The 21080-nt window shown below is 35.6% G+C and overlaps 2 protein-coding genes across 3 annotated transcripts; both read right to left on the bottom strand.

Annotated features, from left to right (window-relative positions):
* Nucleotides 1–5768: 5768 nt before the first annotated feature.
* Nucleotides 5769–16162, bottom strand: napepld (N-acyl phosphatidylethanolamine phospholipase D). 2 transcript variants are annotated; one of them, XM_054624519.1, is made up of 10 exons: nt 15909–16162; nt 12808–12883; nt 11633–11746; nt 11253–11393; nt 10044–10268; nt 9830–9933; nt 8696–8861; nt 8338–8486; nt 8020–8134; nt 5769–6753 (listed from the first exon to the last, which is right to left on the bottom strand). In XM_054624519.1, exons 1-10 carry the CDS (start codon nt 16058–16060, stop codon nt 6622–6624), a joined length of 1374 nt encoding a protein of 457 aa, XP_054480494.1. In that variant the 5' UTR covers nt 16061–16162; the 3' UTR covers nt 5769–6621. The 2 variants fall into 2 exon arrangements, with proteins under 2 accessions (XP_054480494.1, XP_054480495.1); XM_054624520.1 differs by lacking the exon at nt 15909–16162 and adding an exon at nt 14606–14906.
* Nucleotides 16163–16390: 228 nt separating this feature from the next.
* yeats4 (YEATS domain containing 4) lies at nt 16391–19597 on the bottom strand. Its single transcript, XM_054624781.1, has 7 exons — nt 19366–19597; nt 18597–18716; nt 18392–18458; nt 18115–18209; nt 17853–17942; nt 17528–17615; nt 16391–17381 (listed from the first exon to the last, which is right to left on the bottom strand). Exons 1-7 carry the CDS (start codon nt 19414–19416, stop codon nt 17212–17214), a joined length of 681 nt encoding a protein of 226 aa, XP_054480756.1. The 5' UTR covers nt 19417–19597; the 3' UTR covers nt 16391–17211.
* Between the last annotated feature and the right edge of the window lie 1483 nt (nt 19598–21080).

The following is a 21080-nucleotide window of genomic DNA, read 5'->3' as shown; positions in this document are numbered from 1 at the left end:
AAGGCTGTTGTACATTTAAAAAAGTTGCTCTGATGTTCTTAGAAGACAAAAACGTCCTTCATAAACTGCCATAAATAATATGTTTTTATTCATTTACATTTTCACTGAGTTAAATATTGTAACAAACTTCTGTCCTGACCATAGCTACCACTTAGTCATTCATTCTCAGAACTATAACCCTTTAAATAAAATGTGTTTACATAGAGACACTTCTTTTCCCCCACAGTCTGGGATATGTCAATGATTGGCAACAACATTTATTATGAAGCATTTTTTATGCAATTTAAAGGAAACTCCACCTTGTTACCTTTTTGAGGACAAAAATTGGCCCTTCCTAAAACTGATATAAATGCAAATACATGACACAAACTTTAATTATTAGAGTCCATCAAACTATGATAAACAAAATGTTCTGTTTTTTTTTTTTTACAGACACACAGCCCACAAAACCCTGGAGAGGATCAGTCAAAGATGGCTCCTTCCTGTGAAGCTACAAGGCGAGACTCTCTGATGCAAAGAGAAGAAGGATTGTGGCTTCAGTCCTTTCTGTTCCACGGCCTCTCTGAGACGGACCAGGCAGTGCTGGATGAAGGGAGGAAGCTGGACCAGAGAAAAAGTGAGTACTGTGTATATATACAATTTGTTTTTGACTGATTATTGTCAGCGCAGAGGTTGCATTAAATTGTGTTAGCTGCATAAATAGTCATGCAGCTTAATAAAGCACCTTTTGCAGATAATGTGTCAGAGCAACACCTTACCTCTGTAACACACAAATCAACCCTTAGGCTGCTGTGATTTATAATTTATAATAGTGACCAAGACATTACAGTAATGAAATACTAATGTGGCACGGTACTATGATGCATCAGCTCTGTTTCTTTTGGAAAAATATTTTTAAAACTTTTCTTACGGTTCCTTCTAGTGTATCAGCACCCTAACATACACTCAGTGGCCAGTTTATTAGGTATAGCTAGCTAAGATTAATGCAGTATTATACAAATATAACTGTACTTCACTAAATCGTACCTTCATTAAGTTTATGGTGTTCATTTTTAAGTGTTTCAGAGAGGTATTGATTCAATTTTGCAGTACTTTAAAAGGTATGTTATTTAGCATACCTTCATTGATATATATGGCGTGAGCAAAATAATAGAAACAACTGTCAATATAACACAATTCGATTTAGCAGAACCACAAACTGCAGAGATGAATCAAAGTTGATGTATATAATAAACTGGCCATGGCACTGAAAAGCTATTTAATATACTTTAACTTTTTAGGACTTTATTTTGGCATTGGTTACTATGACTTTTGTGTAATTTAATTGATTAAATTAGTTGTATGACTTAATATATAATGACTTTTTTCCCCATACTATATAATTAATTTGAATTGCATACTGTACTTTTACTTTTTTGACATGCTATACTCTGACCATTTGTGACTTTTTTGGAGATAAAGTAATCAACTTTTTGTAACTCTTATTGACATAATAAACGTAGGCTTTTTTTGAAATGCTATACTATGACTTGTTTTTGACATTTTTGAACATGCTGTACTATGACTTTTTTTTATAAATTTTTTCGACATACTTTACTGTGGCTTTTTCCGACATGCTATAGTATGAATTTTTATGACTTTTTTTGGATATAGTACACTATAACTTTTTTTGACTTTTTTCGACATACTATACTATGACTTTTTTTATGATACAATGTTTTTTTCTGACTTTTTTCTGCAGTGTATATACTATTACTTTTTTATACATTATATGCAATGATCTTTTATGACTTTTGACATCCTATACTGTGACTTTTAGACTTTTTTCATAACTTACTATAGAATGGCTTTTTTTCAACATACTATACGACATGATACACTATGATTTTTTTTATGACATTTTTCGACATACTTTACTATGACATTTTTCGATCGCTATACTATGACTTTTTTCTATGTGCTTCTCTATGACATTTTAGACGTTTATAAGGACATACTAAAGAACTGCTTTTTTTTCGACATACTATACTATGCCTGTTTTGACATGCTACGCTATGACTTTTTAATGTATTTTTTCGACATGTTATACTATGACTTTTTTTATGACTTTTTCTACATACTATACTTTTTTTTCCATCTATGATTATCTTCATACTGTTTCATGGTTTATTTTCCATATTCTAGATTTCCTTTTTTTTTACATACTGTATTCTGACTTTTTTTTTCGACATACTATTCTATATACTAAATAACCTGACGAAGGTCTACGTACCAAAACGTCGTGACTAAAATACATTTATACGCAAGTGAAGAAGACAGTGTGCGGGAGTTTTTGTTCTATATTGTCTACCCAAGGTATTCTCCTACGCACCTGTCGTCCTACTGGAGTGCAAAAGTTTTGCTCTTTTTTTGACATACTATACTATGACTTTTTTTGATATATGTTTTTCCTGACTTTTTCTGCAGGGTATTAACTATTACTTTTTTGACATGCTATAGTATGACCTTTTTCAACATGCTATGACTTTTTTTTCCTACTGGCTATACTTTGACTTGTCTTTTTTCCACGTTATACTATTACTTTTTAATGAGTTTTTTTGACATGCTATAGTATGACTTTTTTGAACATGCTATGACTTATTTTGACATGCTATACTATGACTTTTTTCCAACATGCTATAGTATGAATTTTAAATGTATTTTTTTCGACATGTTATACTTTAGTTTTTAATGACTTTTTTCGACATACTATACTATGACTTTTTTTTATGATACAATGTTTTTTTCTGACTTTTTTTCTGCAGTGTATATACTATTACTTTTTTATACATGATATGCAATGATCATTTATGACTTTTGACATCCTATACTGTGACTTTTCGACTTTTTTCATAACTTACTATAGAATGGCTTTTTTTCAACATACTATACTATGACATTTTTCGATCGCTATACTATGACTTTTTTCTACGTGCTTCTCTATGACATTTTAGACGTTTTTAAGGACATACTAAAGAACTGCTTTTTTTTCGACATACTATACTATGCCTGTTTTGACATACTATACTATGACTTTTTTTTGATATATGTTTTTCCTGACTTTTTCTGCAGGGTATTAACTATTACTTTTTTGACATGCTATAGTATGACTTTTTTGAACATGCTATGACTTATTTTGACATGCTATACTATGACTTTTTTTCAACATGCTATAGTATGAATTTTAAATGTATTTTTTTCGACATGTTATACTTTAGTTTTTTAATGACTTTTTTCGACATACTATACTATGACTTTTTTTTATGATACAATGTTTTTTTCTGACTTTTTTCTGCAGTGTATATACTATTACTTTTTTTATACATTATATGCAATGATCTTTTATGACTTTTGACATCCTATACTGTGACTTTTAGACTTTTTTCATAACTTACTATAGAATGGCTTTTTTTTGACAACATACTATACGACATGATACACTATGATTTTTTTATGACATTTTTCGACATACTTTACTATGACATTTTTTGATCGCTATACTATGACTTTTTTCTACGTGCTTCTCTATGACATTTTAGACGTTTTTAAGGACATACTAAAGAACTGCTTTTTTTTCGACATACTATACTATGCCTGTTTTGACATGCTACGCTATGACTTTTTAATGTATTTTTTCGACATGTTATACTATGACTTTTTTTATGACTTTTTCTACATACTATACTTTTTTTTCCATCTATGATTATCTTCATACTGTTTCATGGTTTATTTTCCATATTCTAGATTTCCTTTTTTTTTACATACTGTATTCTGACTTTTTTCCGACATACTATTCTATATACTAAATAACCTGACGAAGGTCTACGTACCAAAACGTCGTGACTAAAATACATTTATACGCAAGTGAAGAAGACAGTGTGCGGGAGTTTTTGTTCTATATTGTCTACCCAAGGTATTCTCCTACGCACCTGTCGTCCTACTGGAGTGCAAAAGTTTTGCTCTTTTTTTGACATACTATACTATGACTTTTTTTGATATATGTTTTTCCTGACTTTTTCTGCAGGGTATTAACTATTACTTTTTTGACATGCTATAGTATGACCTTTTTCAACATGCTATGACTTTTTTTTTTTCCTACTGCTATACTTTGACTTGTCTTTTTTCCACGTTATACTATTACTTTTTAATGAGTTTTTTTGACATGCTATAGTATGACTTTTTTGAACATGCTATGACTTATTTTGACATGCTATACTATGACTTTTTTCCAACATGCTATAGTATGAATTTTAAATGTATTTTTTTCGACATGTTATACTTTAGTTTTTAATGACTTTTTTCGACATACTATACTATGACTTTTTTTTATGATACAATGTTTTTTTCTGACTTTTTTTCTGCAGTGTATATACTATTACTTTTTTATACATGATATGCAATGATCATTTATGACTTTTGACATCCTATACTGTGACTTTTCGACTTTTTTCATAACTTACTATAGAATGGCTTTTTTTCAACATACTATACTATGACATTTTTCGATCGCTATACTATGACTTTTTTCTACGTGCTTCTCTATGACATTTTAGACGTTTTTAAGGACATACTAAAGAACTGCTTTTTTTTCGACATACTATACTATGCCTGTTTTGACATACTATACTATGACTTTTTTTTAACTATTACTTTTTTGATATATGTTTTTCCTGACTTTTTCTGCAGGGTATTAACTATTACTTTTTTGACATGCTATAGTATGACTTTTTTGAACATGCTTTTATTTTGACATGCTATACTATGACTTTTTTTCAACATGCTATAGTATGAATTTTAAATGTATTTTTTTCGACATGTTATACTTTAGTTTTTTAATGACTTTTTTCGACATACTATACTATGACTTTTTTTTATGATACAATGTTTTTTTCTGACTTTTTTCTGCAGTGTATATACTATTACTTTTTTTATACATTATATGCAATGATCTTTTATGACTTTCAACATACTATACTATGACTTTTTTTGACATGATACACTATGATTTGTTTTACGACATTTTTCGACATACTTTACTATGACTTTTCTACGTGCTTCTCTATGACATTTTAGACGTTTTTAAGGACATACTAAAGAACTGCTTTTTTTTCGACATACTATACTATGACTTTTTTAGGACATAGTATGCTATACTTTTTTTTGATATGCTTTAACTTTTTTCGACATGCTTATACTTTGACTTTTTCCGATGTGCTCTTCTATGACATTTTCATGACATACTGTAATATGACTTCAAGATATTTTAAGGACATTCTATAGTACTGATTTGTTTCGACATCCTATATTATGACATATTTCTATGACTTTATACAACATGCTAAACTATGACTTTTTTAATATATGCTAATCTATTTTTTTTTTGACATGTTACACTATTGCTTTTTGACTTTTTTAAAGAGCTATCCTATCACTTTTTATATGCCATACTTTTTCTTCTTAATTATATTTTTTTGCATGGTGTGCAATCACTTTTATGACTTTTTATGCCCCACTATTCTTAAACTTATATAACAGTATGTGTTATTTTATTCTCTAATGGCAGTGGCATCAGGTTTCAAATGGGACATTTGTCCAAACGGGTCAGAATGCCTGTATATTTATTCTTAAAGTACTTTTCTGTCAAAAACAGACAGAAAGGTATTCTCTTTTGATTGTTAATTTTGGTATAAATTACTGTTGACAACAAGAAAGAAACACAGCGTGCTCCCAAATGTTCATTTATTCAGGCTTTAAAGAATAAAACAAAATAATCACATTGAGTACTAAAATGATTCTACTTTTGCTCTGTGAAGCAAACATATCTGTTGACTTCAGTTCTAATAAGTGAAAATCACACTAAAAAGCAAAGAGCGAAAAAAAAAGCACGGTATTTTCAAGACATGAAGGTAAACCCAGCTCAACTTCAGTCTGCATTGTATAGCTCTTTAGCAGCACTTTTTTTTATTAAAATACAGTGGTTGGGAATAAATCTCACATACAATAGATGTCTGCGCTGGCCAGAGTACATTCAGAAAAACAATGCCTTTTGTATTGTGGCATCGGCTAGCACCACTTTAAAAAAACGTTCTGATAGTTGTTTTCTGTTAATTTACAGCCCACAGGAACTTCAAAGTCCAGCTGTGTGTGAACATGAAGCTGCATCACTCTTTCTCCAGTTCCACACAATATAGTAACATGGAACCTGCACCAGTCATGTGAGTTTTCATTTATTCTTAACCAGCCTATGTGATTAGCATGCAGAACTTTTCTTTTCAGTGGTTGTTCTGCTCTGGTCTCCTCAGAGCTGAAAGCCACAAAAACTCTTGATATTTTAAGCACACCAAAATTCAAGTTATCACTTCATGGAAAAAATATTTAGCTGCAGAAAAGTCTCTAAATATGAGTTATGTGAGATTGGTAATTTTACTTCTCAGGAAACACCAAAACACTGTTGTGCTTTATTCTGTTTTACAGATACAAATTGTATGTGTGACTTTAACTTCCTACTAAAAATGTTTCTTACGAGGAAATAATTACACACATTGTTTTCCTTTTATGGTTGAGACACAGCGCCCATGTGGATCAGTCAAAGACGTCTCCTTCCTGTAAAGCTATAAGGCGAGACTCCCCGTGATGTAATGTGAAAAAGGATTCTGGCTTCAGTCCTTTCTGTTCCATGGCCTCTCGGAGACGAAGTGGTGGCTCCAGGTAGTACTGGATGAAGAAGGGACAGAGAATAAAGGTTAGTGTTTTTGACTGGCTTATGTCATCTCTAACTTTCAAAGTGTTACCAGAACACAGTGTCACAGCGTCTCTTGGGCTGCTGTGATTAATAATAGTAACGGAATACTAATGTAATGGTGTACAGGATGATGGGTCAGCTCTGTTTCCTTCTAGTGTATGGGGCGGCTGTGGCGTAGTGGAGAGCAAGGTAGTTCTCAATCAGAAGGTCGGTGGTTCGATACCCGGCTTCGGCAGTCGATGTGTCCTTGGGCAAGACACTTAACCCCAAGTTGCTCCCGAAGGCTTGCCATCGGTGTGGACTGGATGTGAATGAATGTTAGTTAGAGTCTGATGGTGGCACCTTGCATGGTAGCCTGTCATCAGTGTGTGAATGGGTGAATGATATGTAATATACTCCTGATTGTAAGTCGCTTTGGATAAAAGCGTCTGCTAAATGACTGTAATGTAATGTAATGTAGTGTATCAGCACCCTAAAATCTTTAAGAGGTGTTGATTCAACTTTGCAGTTCTGTATACAGAAATGTTTCTGTTATTTAGCCTACCCTAAGTGATACAGAAATACTTGTAGGTATAACACAGTCCAGGTCACCTGAACCACACAATTTATTGCAGAACAAGCCGGTAGGACTCGTATGTTTAACATATTTTCTCCACATTGTTCAGAAACAGAGCTGTCTCATCGTGTCGTGCTGCTCGTCAATGTCACACTTGGCCCTGGCAGCCGATCAAATTAAGAGGCACGTTTTGATGCCAGTAGATGTGTAGCTAGGTAGCTGTTGGACTGTGAGAGGTAATTCATATCTCATGTTGGCTACTTTCTTTCAGAGAGAAACCATATTTGGTTGCCAAGGTGTTTTTGAAGCAGCACATCTCTGATCAGCCCCTAAACAGGTAAATACAATGTGGACTGGGTGCCGTAAGTGTACACTTATTTAAAAAAACAACCTAATTTCTCACAATGCTCAACCTTACAACCTATGTTTGCATGTGTGTTAAAGGAATAGTTTGACAGTTAAATAACATTGATCCCACTCTCACCGTCTGTGCAGTTATCAAGTTGTAACAAAATGTTAGCGGTTTCCTTGTCTTTACTATGCTAAGTATCTGTTCACACTGGGCTTCCTTAGAAACTCCTCACCGTTCAACACATGATACATTTTTTATGTTTTCATTATACGTATAGGAGTGGTGTCAAACTATTCATTTAAAGCACAACTAATTAACTGCATATTGTACCTCATAGGCAAGAGCAAAGGTTCCCCAGTGAATGGCCACGGACTGTTTGGCCTGAAGGTCTTGGTGAATCCGAACAGCCTCTTCTGGATCTACATGCTGCCCCTGCATCATATCCCTGAAAAACAAAGTATTTTTTTTACATTTTTGACAGTGTTTTAAAGCTGTATGGTAAAAGTACTCTAGTGTGTTGAGCTATTGCAATCCAATACAACATCTTTGCCATAGTCTACCTTTACAAAAGATGTGGGGCTCAGATTTTGTTGATATTGTCACATCTAAGTGGCGTTAAACTTGAACTGAAACGTTTAGGTACAGAACCTGGGCAGGTAAGCGCCGATGGGGATTGCTGCGAGGTCAAATGGTCCATAGCGCCGTCCAATCTCCTGGAAGGAAGTGCAGTAGCCCGTATCACCAGCAAAGAAGAATCGATGATCCGGACCCAGAATAGACCAGCTTCCCCAAAGAGACTAAGAGAAAGCACATACAATATTAAGAGTTACTTAATATGCTTTCAGCTGAAAATAAAATTGAAATGAAACCCTCTTTGTGCTTTACTACTGAAAAATGGGTCAGCCATTGAATAATGATTATGGTTATTCATAACCATATAAACTTTTGTCAGCATATTAATAATATGTCTCATTCAAGAGTACTTTTATAGTGATTGAATTACTACCTTGTTGTCGTCCAGGGCTGTGCGTTTGCTCCAGTGTTGAGCGGGGGTGCAGACAAAGGTAACATCATCATGACCAGGGACACAGTTCTCCGCCCACCAATCCAGCTCCATCACGTTCTCACAGCCCGTCTTTACCAGCCAGTCCATCAAACCCAGGGGCACGAACCTGTGAAACACGTGCATTCTTTTTAATGACATTCTAGATTTTCTGACACACTGAAGAATGACTTGCTCAACATAGTAGAACTTTTTTTTACACATATTATACTATGAGTATTTCCTAAATGCTATAGTAACACTTTTTTGACATGGTATATATACACACTTTCAATGTTATACTATGACTTCTTTCTGAATTTTTCAACATACTATGACTTTTTTTCCGTTTGCGACATACAATACTAACTTTTTTTAGACACACAACACTACGACTTTTTTCTACATTCCATTATATGACTTTTTTTTTTTACTGTTTTCCACATGCTATACCATCACTTTTTTCAACACACTATACTATGACATTTTTTACTATGACTTTTTTTCACATATATGCCTTTTTTTTGGACATTCTATCCTATGACTTTTGTTTGACATACTACATATGGCATTGACTTTTTTATGAAATCTTTATGACATACTATACTATGACTTGACTATGATTTAATGGCACTCTATACTAAAACTTTCTTATGAAATGATAGTATGGTTTTATTTACTTTTTTATGGATATACTATACTGACTATAATATATCTTTATGGCATCCTATACTATAACTCCTTTTTTCTACATTTTGTATGACAAGCTATGCTATTATTACTTCCTATGGCATACTTTATTTAGATTTGATATGGTCGCAAATATACTTTGACTTTTTAAATTATATTTTTATCGCACACTAAAAACATTTTTTAAACAAACCAAAGTATGACTTTTAAAGAGTTTTTATATTCTATACGACAACTTTCCTTTCTCATTTGATGGCATACTTTAATTGAATTATTCCAAAATTGTGGCATACTCTAATTATGCTCTTTGGTTGAGAGTGTAAGCTGAATACGTGAACTACAACTGATGAATATAGTTAAGACTGGATCTCACTACAATATTGTTGACAGTAGTTCCACAACACTTACCAGCGTAGCTCCCCTCCAAAGCGTGCATTAAGGCTGGCCACAGAGCCGGCATCCAGATGGTCATAATGAGAATGACTGATGACAACAGCATCGATCCTGGGCAGCTGTTGGCAGGAGGAGAAACAATGTAACCATAGTAATGATGGTAGAGGCTAAAGAAAAAAGGCCTAAGTGAAATACAATGATTGAGGACTTAAAAAGAATAGTACTACACCTGTTCCACAGTGCAGGGGGGTCCTCTGTACCTTTTGGGCCCCATGAACTGGAACGGCGAGGCCCTCTGACTGAACATTGGGTCTGTCAGAATATTCAGCCCGTCCATTTCAACCAGCACTGTAGCGTGACCCATCCAGGTGACTCTCAGACCTGGACCTGATTCAGAGAGGTCTGGGCTTTGGACGAAGTACGGTTCCATCACTGGGAGCTCAGCGTCCAGAGCCTTCACAGGAAGGAGAAAAGAGAATGAAGAGTATAAGCAGCGCAGAGAGAGGTGGGAGGATGAAGGAATGAAAGGAAGTAGGGTAAAGATGTAGAAAAGAAGGACAGGGATAGAAAAAACAATAACATTGATTATGAGGAATACGATGTTTCAGCCTTTTGACTTCATCTGATTATACTTTTCAAAAATGAACTGTAATCCTTATTCACCCTAATAACAGACTCACTGTTATACACTATGCCTATGTTACAGTCCTGCACTGTTTGCTCCTCGCTATACACAGGAATTAGCTTTTGTTGCTGCTTGCAGGATTTATTTTCAATTTAAACAAAATCCTTTTGTGTACCTTAAGTTTTATCTCTGTTAAGTATTTATCCATGCACTTTACAAGGCAACATGCTAATACACAATATTACTACAAAATGTTGCAAGCCTCGTTTCGATCATTCAACTTTTGATCCATGACCTCAGGTTTTTTGTTTGTACGCACATTCACAGGGTGAGAAAAGCTGTGCACATAAGGGGTTAACTATTTCTCTCTTGCGGTGTGAGAGCAGTCTTTGAAGCCTGTAAAGCTCCTACTGAGCTCAGCAAGGTTTCAACTAGGAGCTATAAATACTGTGTGGGTTTTGAAAGGGGACAAATTGCAATAATCCTACTAAGAGAGGTGGGGAAACACTGTGTATGAAGTATAATTCTGATCACTGTACAGATAATACTAATAATAAGTAGAGCCATATATTGGTTTGACTTAATTTGACACATGGCTTTTATACAGAATTGTGGAGTAAGATTTTAAAAGTGTGACTTGGTGAGTTTACCTCCATATCATCCACTATATACTGTATTATATTGGTACAGTTTAAAATTTAAAAACATCATCTTTTACTGATCCGACACCCTGTTGGGACTTCGATTACTTGTTATAATAAGTAACAAAGCTAAAATTGAAGTTAATGAAAGTTAACTCTAATAATAACCTACCTCTTTACTAGTCGGTACATTGCTGTTATTTTTATCCAATAACAGGAATCTGAGCAGGGTGGTGTAGGAAGGGAACCGCCATGTGGGCCAGGGGTTGGTCCAGCGGCCATGTTTGTCCCGGCAGGACTTGGTTACATCCTCCTAGAATCAAAGTAAACCGTGACATTTTAGCCATTTATTTTAGGCTTAAAGAATGTTATTTAAAATAACGTCAGGTTAAAACACAAACAGTTAGAGAACTGGAGTGATGGCATGTTGAGGGAAGGGGGTTTTGGAAATGATGATGATGATTGAGGTGAAGGCGGACGACTTGATGTGTGCGTTTCAAGTAGAAGAGGAGGTTTTGGGGGTCAGGGGGATTATGGGAAGAAAGGTTTTACCTCCAGCCGGTAGTCCAAGCGGAAGCTCTTGCGGGAAGAGCGAGAGGAGCTGCTCTTCCTCGGGGTCGGAGCATCCACCTCTCCACCCTCAGCACCTCTCAGCATCCCAACATCCTTGAGTACAGAAACAAACACAGACACAGTGATGGATTTAATTTGGATTCTCCGAGGCATTTGAAACAGTATGGGAAATTAGCACCATCAACAAAATAACCAACCACGATTAAGACACCCTCTTGTGCCCCCAAAATGAAAGAAAGATGAATTTTCTAATATTTTTCAGCTTCTGGTTGCTCTGGGTGCAACAATCAACAATCAAGAGTTCTGGACTGATTTAGCATTGCGCTCCTATAACATTGTCAGACACACAATGGACAGTTTAAAAAAAAAAAAAAAAAAAAAAAAAGGATCAAAACCTATGCAGCAGAACCGAAAATATGTTTTTTATTCCATGCATTCTTCCTCCTTGTCAAAACATGACGCCTTCATTACCCACAATGCACTGCCCACCAACAGATCAGTCAGAGATTTGGGTGTGTTATGCTACTGGCAGCTAGTGTTGAGCAGAGACGAGAAGCAGGCTGCAAAAGCCTGGTAAGCTCACTTCTTCACAACCCCACGTTCTTTTCTATTTTCAACTTGTAGTTAAAGGACTCGCGATATACATATGATAATATTTTGTAAATAATCCAGCGAATGTTCAAATACTTTTTATGGTTACGGACTGTCTCTCAATCTCCCTACACTTCTTATTAGTATGTTGAATGAAATATATTTTTCAAAGATATTTTTTTTTCTTGGCAGCAAACTGTTACTGACATTTCAAAATGTGAGGACATTTTGAAATGTCATAGTAGGAAAAGTACAAGTTTAATCAATAACACTGATAACAACTGCATTCCATCAGGATTAGTGGTACCTGCTGTTTTACACGCTGGCTCACCGTTATGGCTTACTGGGACAATTGGAATGCATGAAATTGATCCGTCCTTAATGTTATTTGTTCAACCTGTGCTTTTCCTCAATTTCCATATGAAATGTTTGACCACAGTTGAACAGCAGAAGCCCATATTAGTTAGTATTAAAGTTAGTTTAGAAACATGCATTCTCTTTCACTGTTTAATGTTATCATTCACCATATATTACAAGTTAGTGTTGACATGTAGGCTGCTTACCTCCACCAGGCCTCTTCTCTCCTCCAGAGCTGCTCTGCCTGAAGATGATGGCTTCTCCATGGACTCACCACCACACCTAGCACGCACACGCACACACACACAAAAACCACTGTTTTTTTTTTTTTTTTACTGTTGGCACACATGCCATGTCACATGCCTTGCTTAAAAGGTACACCAGTAGCAGCTGAGGAGGACAGCGTTTCACATTTAACAGCGTGAAGAGAGTGAAACCATAGTAATTTGCATACGAGATAAAACAACGATAATCAGACATAGAGCAAGATTTTAGTCTTGTGATAAACTGATTGGTAAGTAACTGATTCATCCATGGCACAAAAAGAATAAAGGCCATTCACATTAAAAAAGCCACATTAACTATTAATATGAAGTGATTATGGCAAACTGCGCCCTAACTGTACTCATTAAAACATATTGATACTTAATTACAGGCCCAGCGCAACAGTCCAAACTGCTCTGACTAATTTCTTCTTGGGAAAGATCTACATCAAACATATGTTGCAATATTAAACTTTGAGTTCAGCCCTACACTGTGCTACAGGTCTGGTTTCAGCCGAGCCGACCCAGGTAAAATAAAAGAGTCCGGGACTGACTGTGACTAAAAGATAATAACCACTTTTGTTGGAAGAGTTGCTAAATATGAGTGAATTTGACCTTTTAGTTTAAGGATAGGAGAAGAAACACCTACATTTACCAGGCACAAATATTGATGTTGGCTCCTACACACACCAAAGTCAGCAAGCCTAATCACAGCCTTTCCTTATCCTGCTATTATCCGCAGCAATCAGAGTGCAGCACACACCCTTACTAACTACTATCCACCTGTAAATATATCCTTTGTGCACTTATAGAGAATGCACTCATGAGGAAATGTACTTCTTCGCTATCTCATATTGATTGAAGATAATTGTATGATACGGTTCCTCCGTAGCGTGATGTTGTTGAGAGCCTAACAGATGGGTCCTCTGTTGTGCTAAGAGACACAGCCCCCACAACGCACTTGTCCTCTTTGGGGAACCCCATACATTAAAGCTGTGGCGTGCTGATCATGCACTCAGCCTGGTGAATAGACTTTAAAAAATGCAGAGAAACCAGACTCTCTGGGACAACAATGGAGCTCTGACAATCAAACAAAGATCTATGGAGCCAACCAGCGTGCCTGATGTGGTCCTATGAGCAACACATCCAGCCTGAAGTGAGAGTTTCTCTTCTTCTCTGTAGTCAGGTTGAATTCAATCTGTCCATTAAGTTATCAGACATGGTCATCTTAAGGTATTTGACGATAAAACACAGGATGTAGCCGACACTATTTGTGCAGGACACCAAATGTGATGATAACCACATTTACCTAGCCCAGATTCCCATCATGAAGGCAGACACTGAGCAGACAAATGAATATCACTGCCATAGTCATGATCAAGTCTGAACATGAATGAGTGTAGTCATTGTGAAACGTGACTGCCAAACCATTTGATAATCAACATATTTATATATATATATATCTTCAAATATCTCTGATTTAAAATGTATGATCAGATACTGACAGACAGGAAACGCAGCAACAACAACACTGGTTGTGTTATGAACTTCTTTGCAAAAAACAAGAAGGAAATGAAGAAATGCATGCCAAGTTACTCTATAGTATAGAAGGTTTTAAGAGAAAACTAGCCCAGCAAAACGTGTCCCCTTGGTAAAACCACAATGATACCATTAAACAGTAACACAAACATCGATATGCACTACACAACATGCCATTTGTTACTATTTTCAGCCCACTTACCTGTAACACTTGAACGCAACAGAATCCCACCAGTGGTTTTCTCAGCAGGGAGACATGTTTGTTGCGTTTACGTTCGCCATATATACCTCGTTAATGCGAGCTGGGAGGCATTATTAGGAGCTATGCGGTTCGCTGAGCATTTCCAGTTCACTTTACATTTTTATTTTTTTTTAAAGTCAATAGCGAGAGAGGAGACTGAAACACAGCAGTGCACGCTGCTGGGGAAGATGTCTCTCAGGAGGTAAGCCGTGCAGTTTACATGCAGGAGGACGGTGAGGATCATTAGTCGGCACCAGCTCTGTTTCTCTGACGTCGGTGCAAAGCCCTCTGATCACGTGACCGCCCGAATAACTCACTATGACTGCATGCTGGTTTTTATCAATGAATTAAAATGCATTTAAATAGACTAAAAAAAAGGGGGGGAAATTAATATTTTTAAGACTAAAAACAGAAAAGTCTTACTTACAAAATGTTTCTAAATTATTATTGTAACTAGTACAGGTGAGCTGACTATTATGTATGCTATATTTTGGTATGCCTAATCATTTAGTGCAAATAATAATAATTATAATAACAAAATGAATAAATAAAGAGAATATCCATATCAATTTAATGTAGCCCATCATATGTATCTATTTTCTTATTAACATATTGATTATTTAGTCAATTATATATATATATATATATGTGTATTTGTATGTATTGTATAGTATGTGTATTTATTGTCTGTGTCTGTGTAGTTGTATAGTATGTGTATTTATTGTCTGTGTAGTTGTATAGTATGTGTATTTATTGTCTGTGTAGTTGTATAGTATGTGTATTTATTGTCTGTGTAGTTGTATAGTATGTGTATTTATTGTCTGTGTCTGTGTAGTTGTATAGTATGTGTATTTATTGTCTGTGTCTGTGTAGTTGAGCTGCTGCAACACTTGAATTTCCCCCATGGGGATCAATAAAGGAATATAATAATAATATTTCATTTTCTATTATAATACTTTAAACAAAACTAATTGCACAACAATTAAACGTGGGGCCTGTGCTGTTTATTTATCATTTAAAATATAAAACTATATTGAAATGTGATCCCTTTCAAGAAAATGCAAGACATTTGAATACCTTTTTGACCACCAATCATCATCATTATTATCATTGATCTACCTGGAAATAAATGATGCTCCAATTAATAAACATGAAAAACACATATTTAATTAATTAATTTATCTTTTCTTTTTTTTTTACTACAAGTTGATTTATAATCCCTAAACACTCTGACACACATTTCCACTCACGGCTCTTGTTTTACCTTGAGCTGCTCCTCCTAATGAAGGACACCTGGAGCCAGCAGAACCCGAGCACACTGTTCAGTCGCTCCTCGTGTTTCCTAAACTTACATCCAAACGCCAGAAACAAATGCACAGGCCTGGACAACACTGCCTCCATTTTGGCCCTTTGCATTGGACCATATTTGCTTTAGAGATTAAGTAAAGAACAGTCAGAGAACACAAAGCAGCCTGTGTGTGCAGCTTAAGGAAAGTTCTTCAGCGTCCGGATAGCAAAAGTTTGAACTTCCTGCCAGATGCGTTCAAGGACTCACGGAAAACTCAAAATTCCTATCTAAGCTTTAATGAAACTTTCTTTTACTCCCTTTAAATACAAAATCATTTCGACGAGTTACTTTTTAAAAAAAATAATAAAGTCACATATAAAAGCTTCTTCTAAAATCTGGAAATGTTTCTGCCTGTTTTTGTACATTTATTCTGGAGGTAGTCAATAGAATATGCACCCACATAATGTTTATTGTGATGCTTTAAGTCTTTGCACAGAGACATGTTTTTAATAAATTTCACCAAATCTTGCATAGTCTGCCTGGCTATGCCCATCTTTGAACAGTAAGTCTTACTCCATATGGATTATAGGAGTTACTTAAATCATTGCATTACAGTGTGTGCACAACACCTTTATTCCATCATGTTTTATTAATCAACCCTCATTAAACCCAAATGGTTACAACAGGAGAGGCAATTATATTATATAAAAAAACTGAAATATCTGCAAAAAATACAACAAATGGGCTATTCGTATTCAGAACTATTCACACAAATGTGGATATCTCAGGTAGGTATCAGGTAGGTATGTGACTTCTGCTCAGGTTCACCTCACAGCGATGCATGGAAAAAGCTTTCTTCAAAACAGGATCAATTACATGAAGATGAATTGACAAGATTAATGTTGTAAAACATATCAGAAAATTACATTTATTTTGACATTCTTCCGGACAGCCTGGTGATCCAGCATTGTTTGGGTAGAAAAGAACACCATGAAAAGTCATATTAAGTAGCAATCACAAAATCCTCGTTTCAGCCACAAGCAAGACAGCTGACAACACAACAGAGTTCTGATTTTCATTTTTTTCAGTTCTGCAGTAAAAAAACCTAATATGGTAAATTGTGGGGAAATCATTCTTATGTCTTCTCTGAGCTTTGTGATATTGAGTGTTGGTGTAAAAGTAAAAAAAAGGAAATAATATAAACAAAAGTATAATCATAAAATATGTCACAACAATGGCTTGTTTCTTAATTACTTATTTGTGTTTGTTAGTCCGTGTCTCAGTGATCCTTGTGGTCTCCGTCCTCCTCCAGTTTCCTGATCTCTGCCTTCAGGTGGTTGATGTTTTCTCTGCTGGCTTTTAGTTTGTCTTTCAGCTCTGTGATCTCCTGGCTGGTTCTCTTCTTTGCTGTCTCCATTTTTTCCTTGGTCCTTAGTTCCAGCTCACTGACTGCAAACACACATAAACATGTTGACAGTAACTCAAACTATGTCAATACTCTCTGCTCTTCTGTACAGATGTATATACATTGTTTTCCCTTATGCAGGGCCCCAAGGTTAAAGTAAAAACAATTGTTTCTATTTGTGTGTACATACATTCAGTTTCATGCTTGTATGCGCCCAGGGTGAGTTGTCTCGATGTGGTCAGTAGCTGCTGCATCATGGCCGTAGGATCCTGAAAGATCTGAAAAATGACAAAGAAAACAGGGTCAGGTGCATCACTCCCAGTTTTACACAATTCTATGTTTACAGCTAAACCTCCTTGATCCATTTCATCAAAATACTGATGCAATGTGGTCGTGTCAGTTTGAAAATAAAAGCTCTTTATGTGTGGAAAACTTTGATATGTGATTTATTTAATTGATGGTGGCAAGATTAAATATTAGTAGGTAATAACAACAATGATAATGAACAGGCATACCATTTCATCATAGAATTCAGAGACAACCGTCTTCTTAGGTATCGCACTGGAGTCGGACTGGAACAGCTTCAACAGATGGTACAGAGTCACCTAAGACACACACAGACACAGGAACAAATCAATATAAGCATGAAATACAAGGAGGTGAAGCTCAACAATCCTGGGTTTCACTGCCTACTAAATACTTATTATTATCATCATGTGTTTAGTATTAAGTAGTAATATGCAAAGCAGCTCAAATAGATATAATTTAGGCTCTCACAGGTCTCTCATTGGGGTCAATGAAGAAGATCTTGATGATGATCTCAAACTCCCCCCAGCCCGTCTCTGTAATCTCATATGGAGGCTTGGTCACCACTGGAAGGAAGAGAAACACAATGAGCCATTATACACCTGCCTATATGATTATATGATGCACCACTATATCAATCTCCAGCAACATTTTCATTTTAACATAAATAAGAGGCAATGCATCCTTGCAACACAAACAGATCCATTCAGATGCAGACTCCTCAATAGTTATGATAAGGTCCACTCACCTCTCAGAGGGTTCCCATAGCTCTCGTGTAGCTTGAACTGGATCTTCTTCACATAAGCAGACATATCCTGGAAGAACAATGTTATGTATTTATGTAAAAATATTAAGAAAAATATTAGAATATCAAGAACAATTGGCATTAGAAGTGGTTGCACATTGTATTTCATAAACCTGGCAAAAGCCCTGATGTGATCTGGATGTCTCACCTCATTCCTGTAAGGCTTCACGTAGACAGACCACTGATGTGTGTGTCCATCCTCCTCTCTCTTTTTCCCAAAGTAACGGGCAACGTTCCCAAACACAATCGGCTTCACGATGGTTATCCCCTGCAGATTAGAGGGAAAACATTAATAATCATATATATGTGTGTTCCTGTTAACCCTCCTGTTACCTTCAAATGTACTAACATCTTTTATCCTTTGGGGTCAATTTGGACCCAGCAATTTAAACCTCCAGAAAATGATTATAATTAAAATTGTTACCCAAGTTTATGTGTCAGGTACTTTATGTTTGTTTGTTTGTTTGACTACCTAAATATCCATTTAAATAAATAAATATCCATTATATATATTTTAAACATTTTTTATTGCTCATTTGCTTATTTATAATTATAATTACTTATTTTTGATCTTTTTTTTTGTTTTTTTTCTATGTCTCTTGTTTGCACTATCCTCTATGCTGCTGTAATCCTGTAAATGTCCCCGCTGCGGGACTAATAAAGGATTATCTTATTTTATCTTATAATGAGCTAATATTTTCAATAACACAAGATAAATAATCATATATATTTGTTCCCAATTACAGGATAATAGTAAACAGAACAAAGTATGGGTAAAGGTTACATGCATGCATACTAGTGCTATTAGTAACATGAACATTTCTCTGCTTAGTTATTAAACTATCATAACAATACTTAAAAGCAATACAATGAGCTTTCATTGTCAATAACAGCAGCCTGCTCCAGTGTAGTGTTACCTTAACTCGCCCCCCGGAATCTGGACCAAATTCAGTCATCTTTTTGAACATAGTACGGTAGAAAGAGTGAAGTAGATCCCGTGGTACACTCTATAGGAGCCTTCCTGTTCCACAGCGTGTATCCTCATTGAATAAACCTGCCATTCAAGCATTAAAAGTATGCTTCATACCGCCAGCCTCCTTATTTCAAACAACCAGCCAGACAAGCGCCGGAAGTGGCAAGTGTAACGTCCTAAAGCGCCCGGTGGGAGTGAAAGATGGAGACACGAAGGTTCCGGGTTAGCGTCGGACTAGTAGCGTAGAATGTAGTATTACTTTTTATGTATACACTTGTATAATAGTTTCCTTGATCGGTAAAACACACTGCAAACGCGAACTTAACTTCTGTCAAAATTGCAAAAATAATATATTGTATTGATATCGTTTATACAACGTGGTTATTAAAATCGTATTACTAAAATCAACTTATATCAATCGTATGGGTGTTTACTTCTATGCTTAGTACCAGTTAAATGGACTGTTTTCTTGTGATCATTTGAGGTAGAAACATAACTTTTCTTGTTCAACATCCGTTATATATGAATCTAGTAATTAAGTAGGTTAGCACTATTATAATTAATTTAGTCCAAGAATTTATAGTAATGGAATGATATGGCTGCTCATTTTTACTTTCTTATACTCTTAATTTAGTGGTAATTTTTACCTTCAAACTAATACATCTCAGCATCTCTACTTAGTGGGTTTCTGCACCTTCATCAAACCTAAAAGAGAAAAAAAAAGGCATTTGGAAAATGTAATAAAAGAGAATTTGTGGACTAAATTGATAATGAAATCTCATTCACATTGGTAGCCTTGAAGTTATTGACGGAGTCTACCGTTACCTGATGCCCACTCTCAAGAATAATTACATGCATCATGCACAAAGTAAATCCACAAAACCAAAACAAATTTTGAAATGTTTTATTTAGGTGCAAGGACCATTTGATGACTTTCGCTACTGTGGGCCTTTCCCAGACAGGGGATGTGTAATTAGAATAACACTGCTGGCAGTAGTACAGGATGACAACAGTCCCCACTGTGAATCATCTAGAAAGGACTCTTCTGATCTAGAAGCCCAAGTTACATAAATAATAGAAACCCAAACTAAACTGGGCAAGTCTGCAAAGCTACTCTGATCCATTACATTTACAGGCAGAACACTGCAATTGTAACCAGTTATATAATCAAGTTGAGTTTTTATTATTGTTACACCTTTGGTGGGTTTCAGTTTGGGTCACACATAGCTGAATTTCTAAAACATTAACATGATCTGTTACAGACAATGAAAAAGTAGCTTAAGATCAGGTAATGCTTAGTGCAATTAAATTGCACTTTCAAGTCAAATACTGCAAACACACACTAAAAGATACTTTCCAGCTACCTTTATGAGGTAAAGTCTTGGTCTGTCTTGATGCAGCAGTCAGCCAGGCTTCAACTGGACTGAACAGTTTGGCCTTCTGTAGTGAGGTAGACCTGAAAACACTTACCTCCAGCGCTGTGGAGAGAAATCAGCACAAGGCAACGCAAACAGACCCCTGAGTATTGTTACTGAAAGCCCTGCACAGACATGTTCTTATCCCCGCTGATTAGACCTCAGTTTAGGATGACATTGAGTTGCACTGCGCTGGGAGTTTTCTCAGACCACAAAAGTCACTGTACTATAAAGACTCAAAGTG

This window comes from Anoplopoma fimbria, chromosome 23 (assembly GCF_027596085.1).
Source record: "Anoplopoma fimbria isolate UVic2021 breed Golden Eagle Sablefish chromosome 23, Afim_UVic_2022, whole genome shotgun sequence".
In the NCBI taxonomy this organism is placed as follows: Eukaryota; Metazoa; Chordata; class Actinopteri; order Perciformes; family Anoplopomatidae; genus Anoplopoma; species Anoplopoma fimbria.
This window is presented reverse-complemented; position numbering and strand designations above follow the sequence as displayed.

What these genes read in the sequence shown, in the direction of transcription:
- napepld (XM_054624519.1), bottom strand. Translation starts at nt 16,060, where the DNA reads ATGCAAAGGGCCAAAATGGAGGCAGTGTTGTCCAGGCCTGTGCATTTG. An exon ending in TTTGGAGGGGAGCTACGCTG is followed by an intron (nt 8,862 to 9,829) that starts GTAAGTGTTGTG and finishes CGTGTTTCACAG; the next exon opens with GTTCGTGCCCCTGGGTTTGA. An exon ending in ATCGGCGCTTACCTGCCCAG is followed by an intron (nt 8,135 to 8,337) that starts GTTCTGTACCTA and finishes TTTGTTTTTCAG; the next exon opens with GGATATGATGCAGGGGCAGC.
- yeats4 (XM_054624781.1), bottom strand. Translation starts at nt 19,416, where the DNA reads ATGTTCAAAAAGATGACTGAATTTGGTCCAGATTCCGGGGGGCGAGTT. An exon ending in ATTCCGGGGGGCGAGTTAAG is followed by an intron (nt 18,717 to 19,365) that starts GTAACACTACAC and finishes TCTAATCTGCAG; the next exon opens with GGGATAACCATCGTGAAGCC. An exon ending in CTGAATTCTATGATGAAATG is followed by an intron (nt 17,616 to 17,852) that starts GTATGCCTGTTC and finishes GTCATTTTTCAG; the next exon opens with ATCTTTCAGGATCCTACGGC.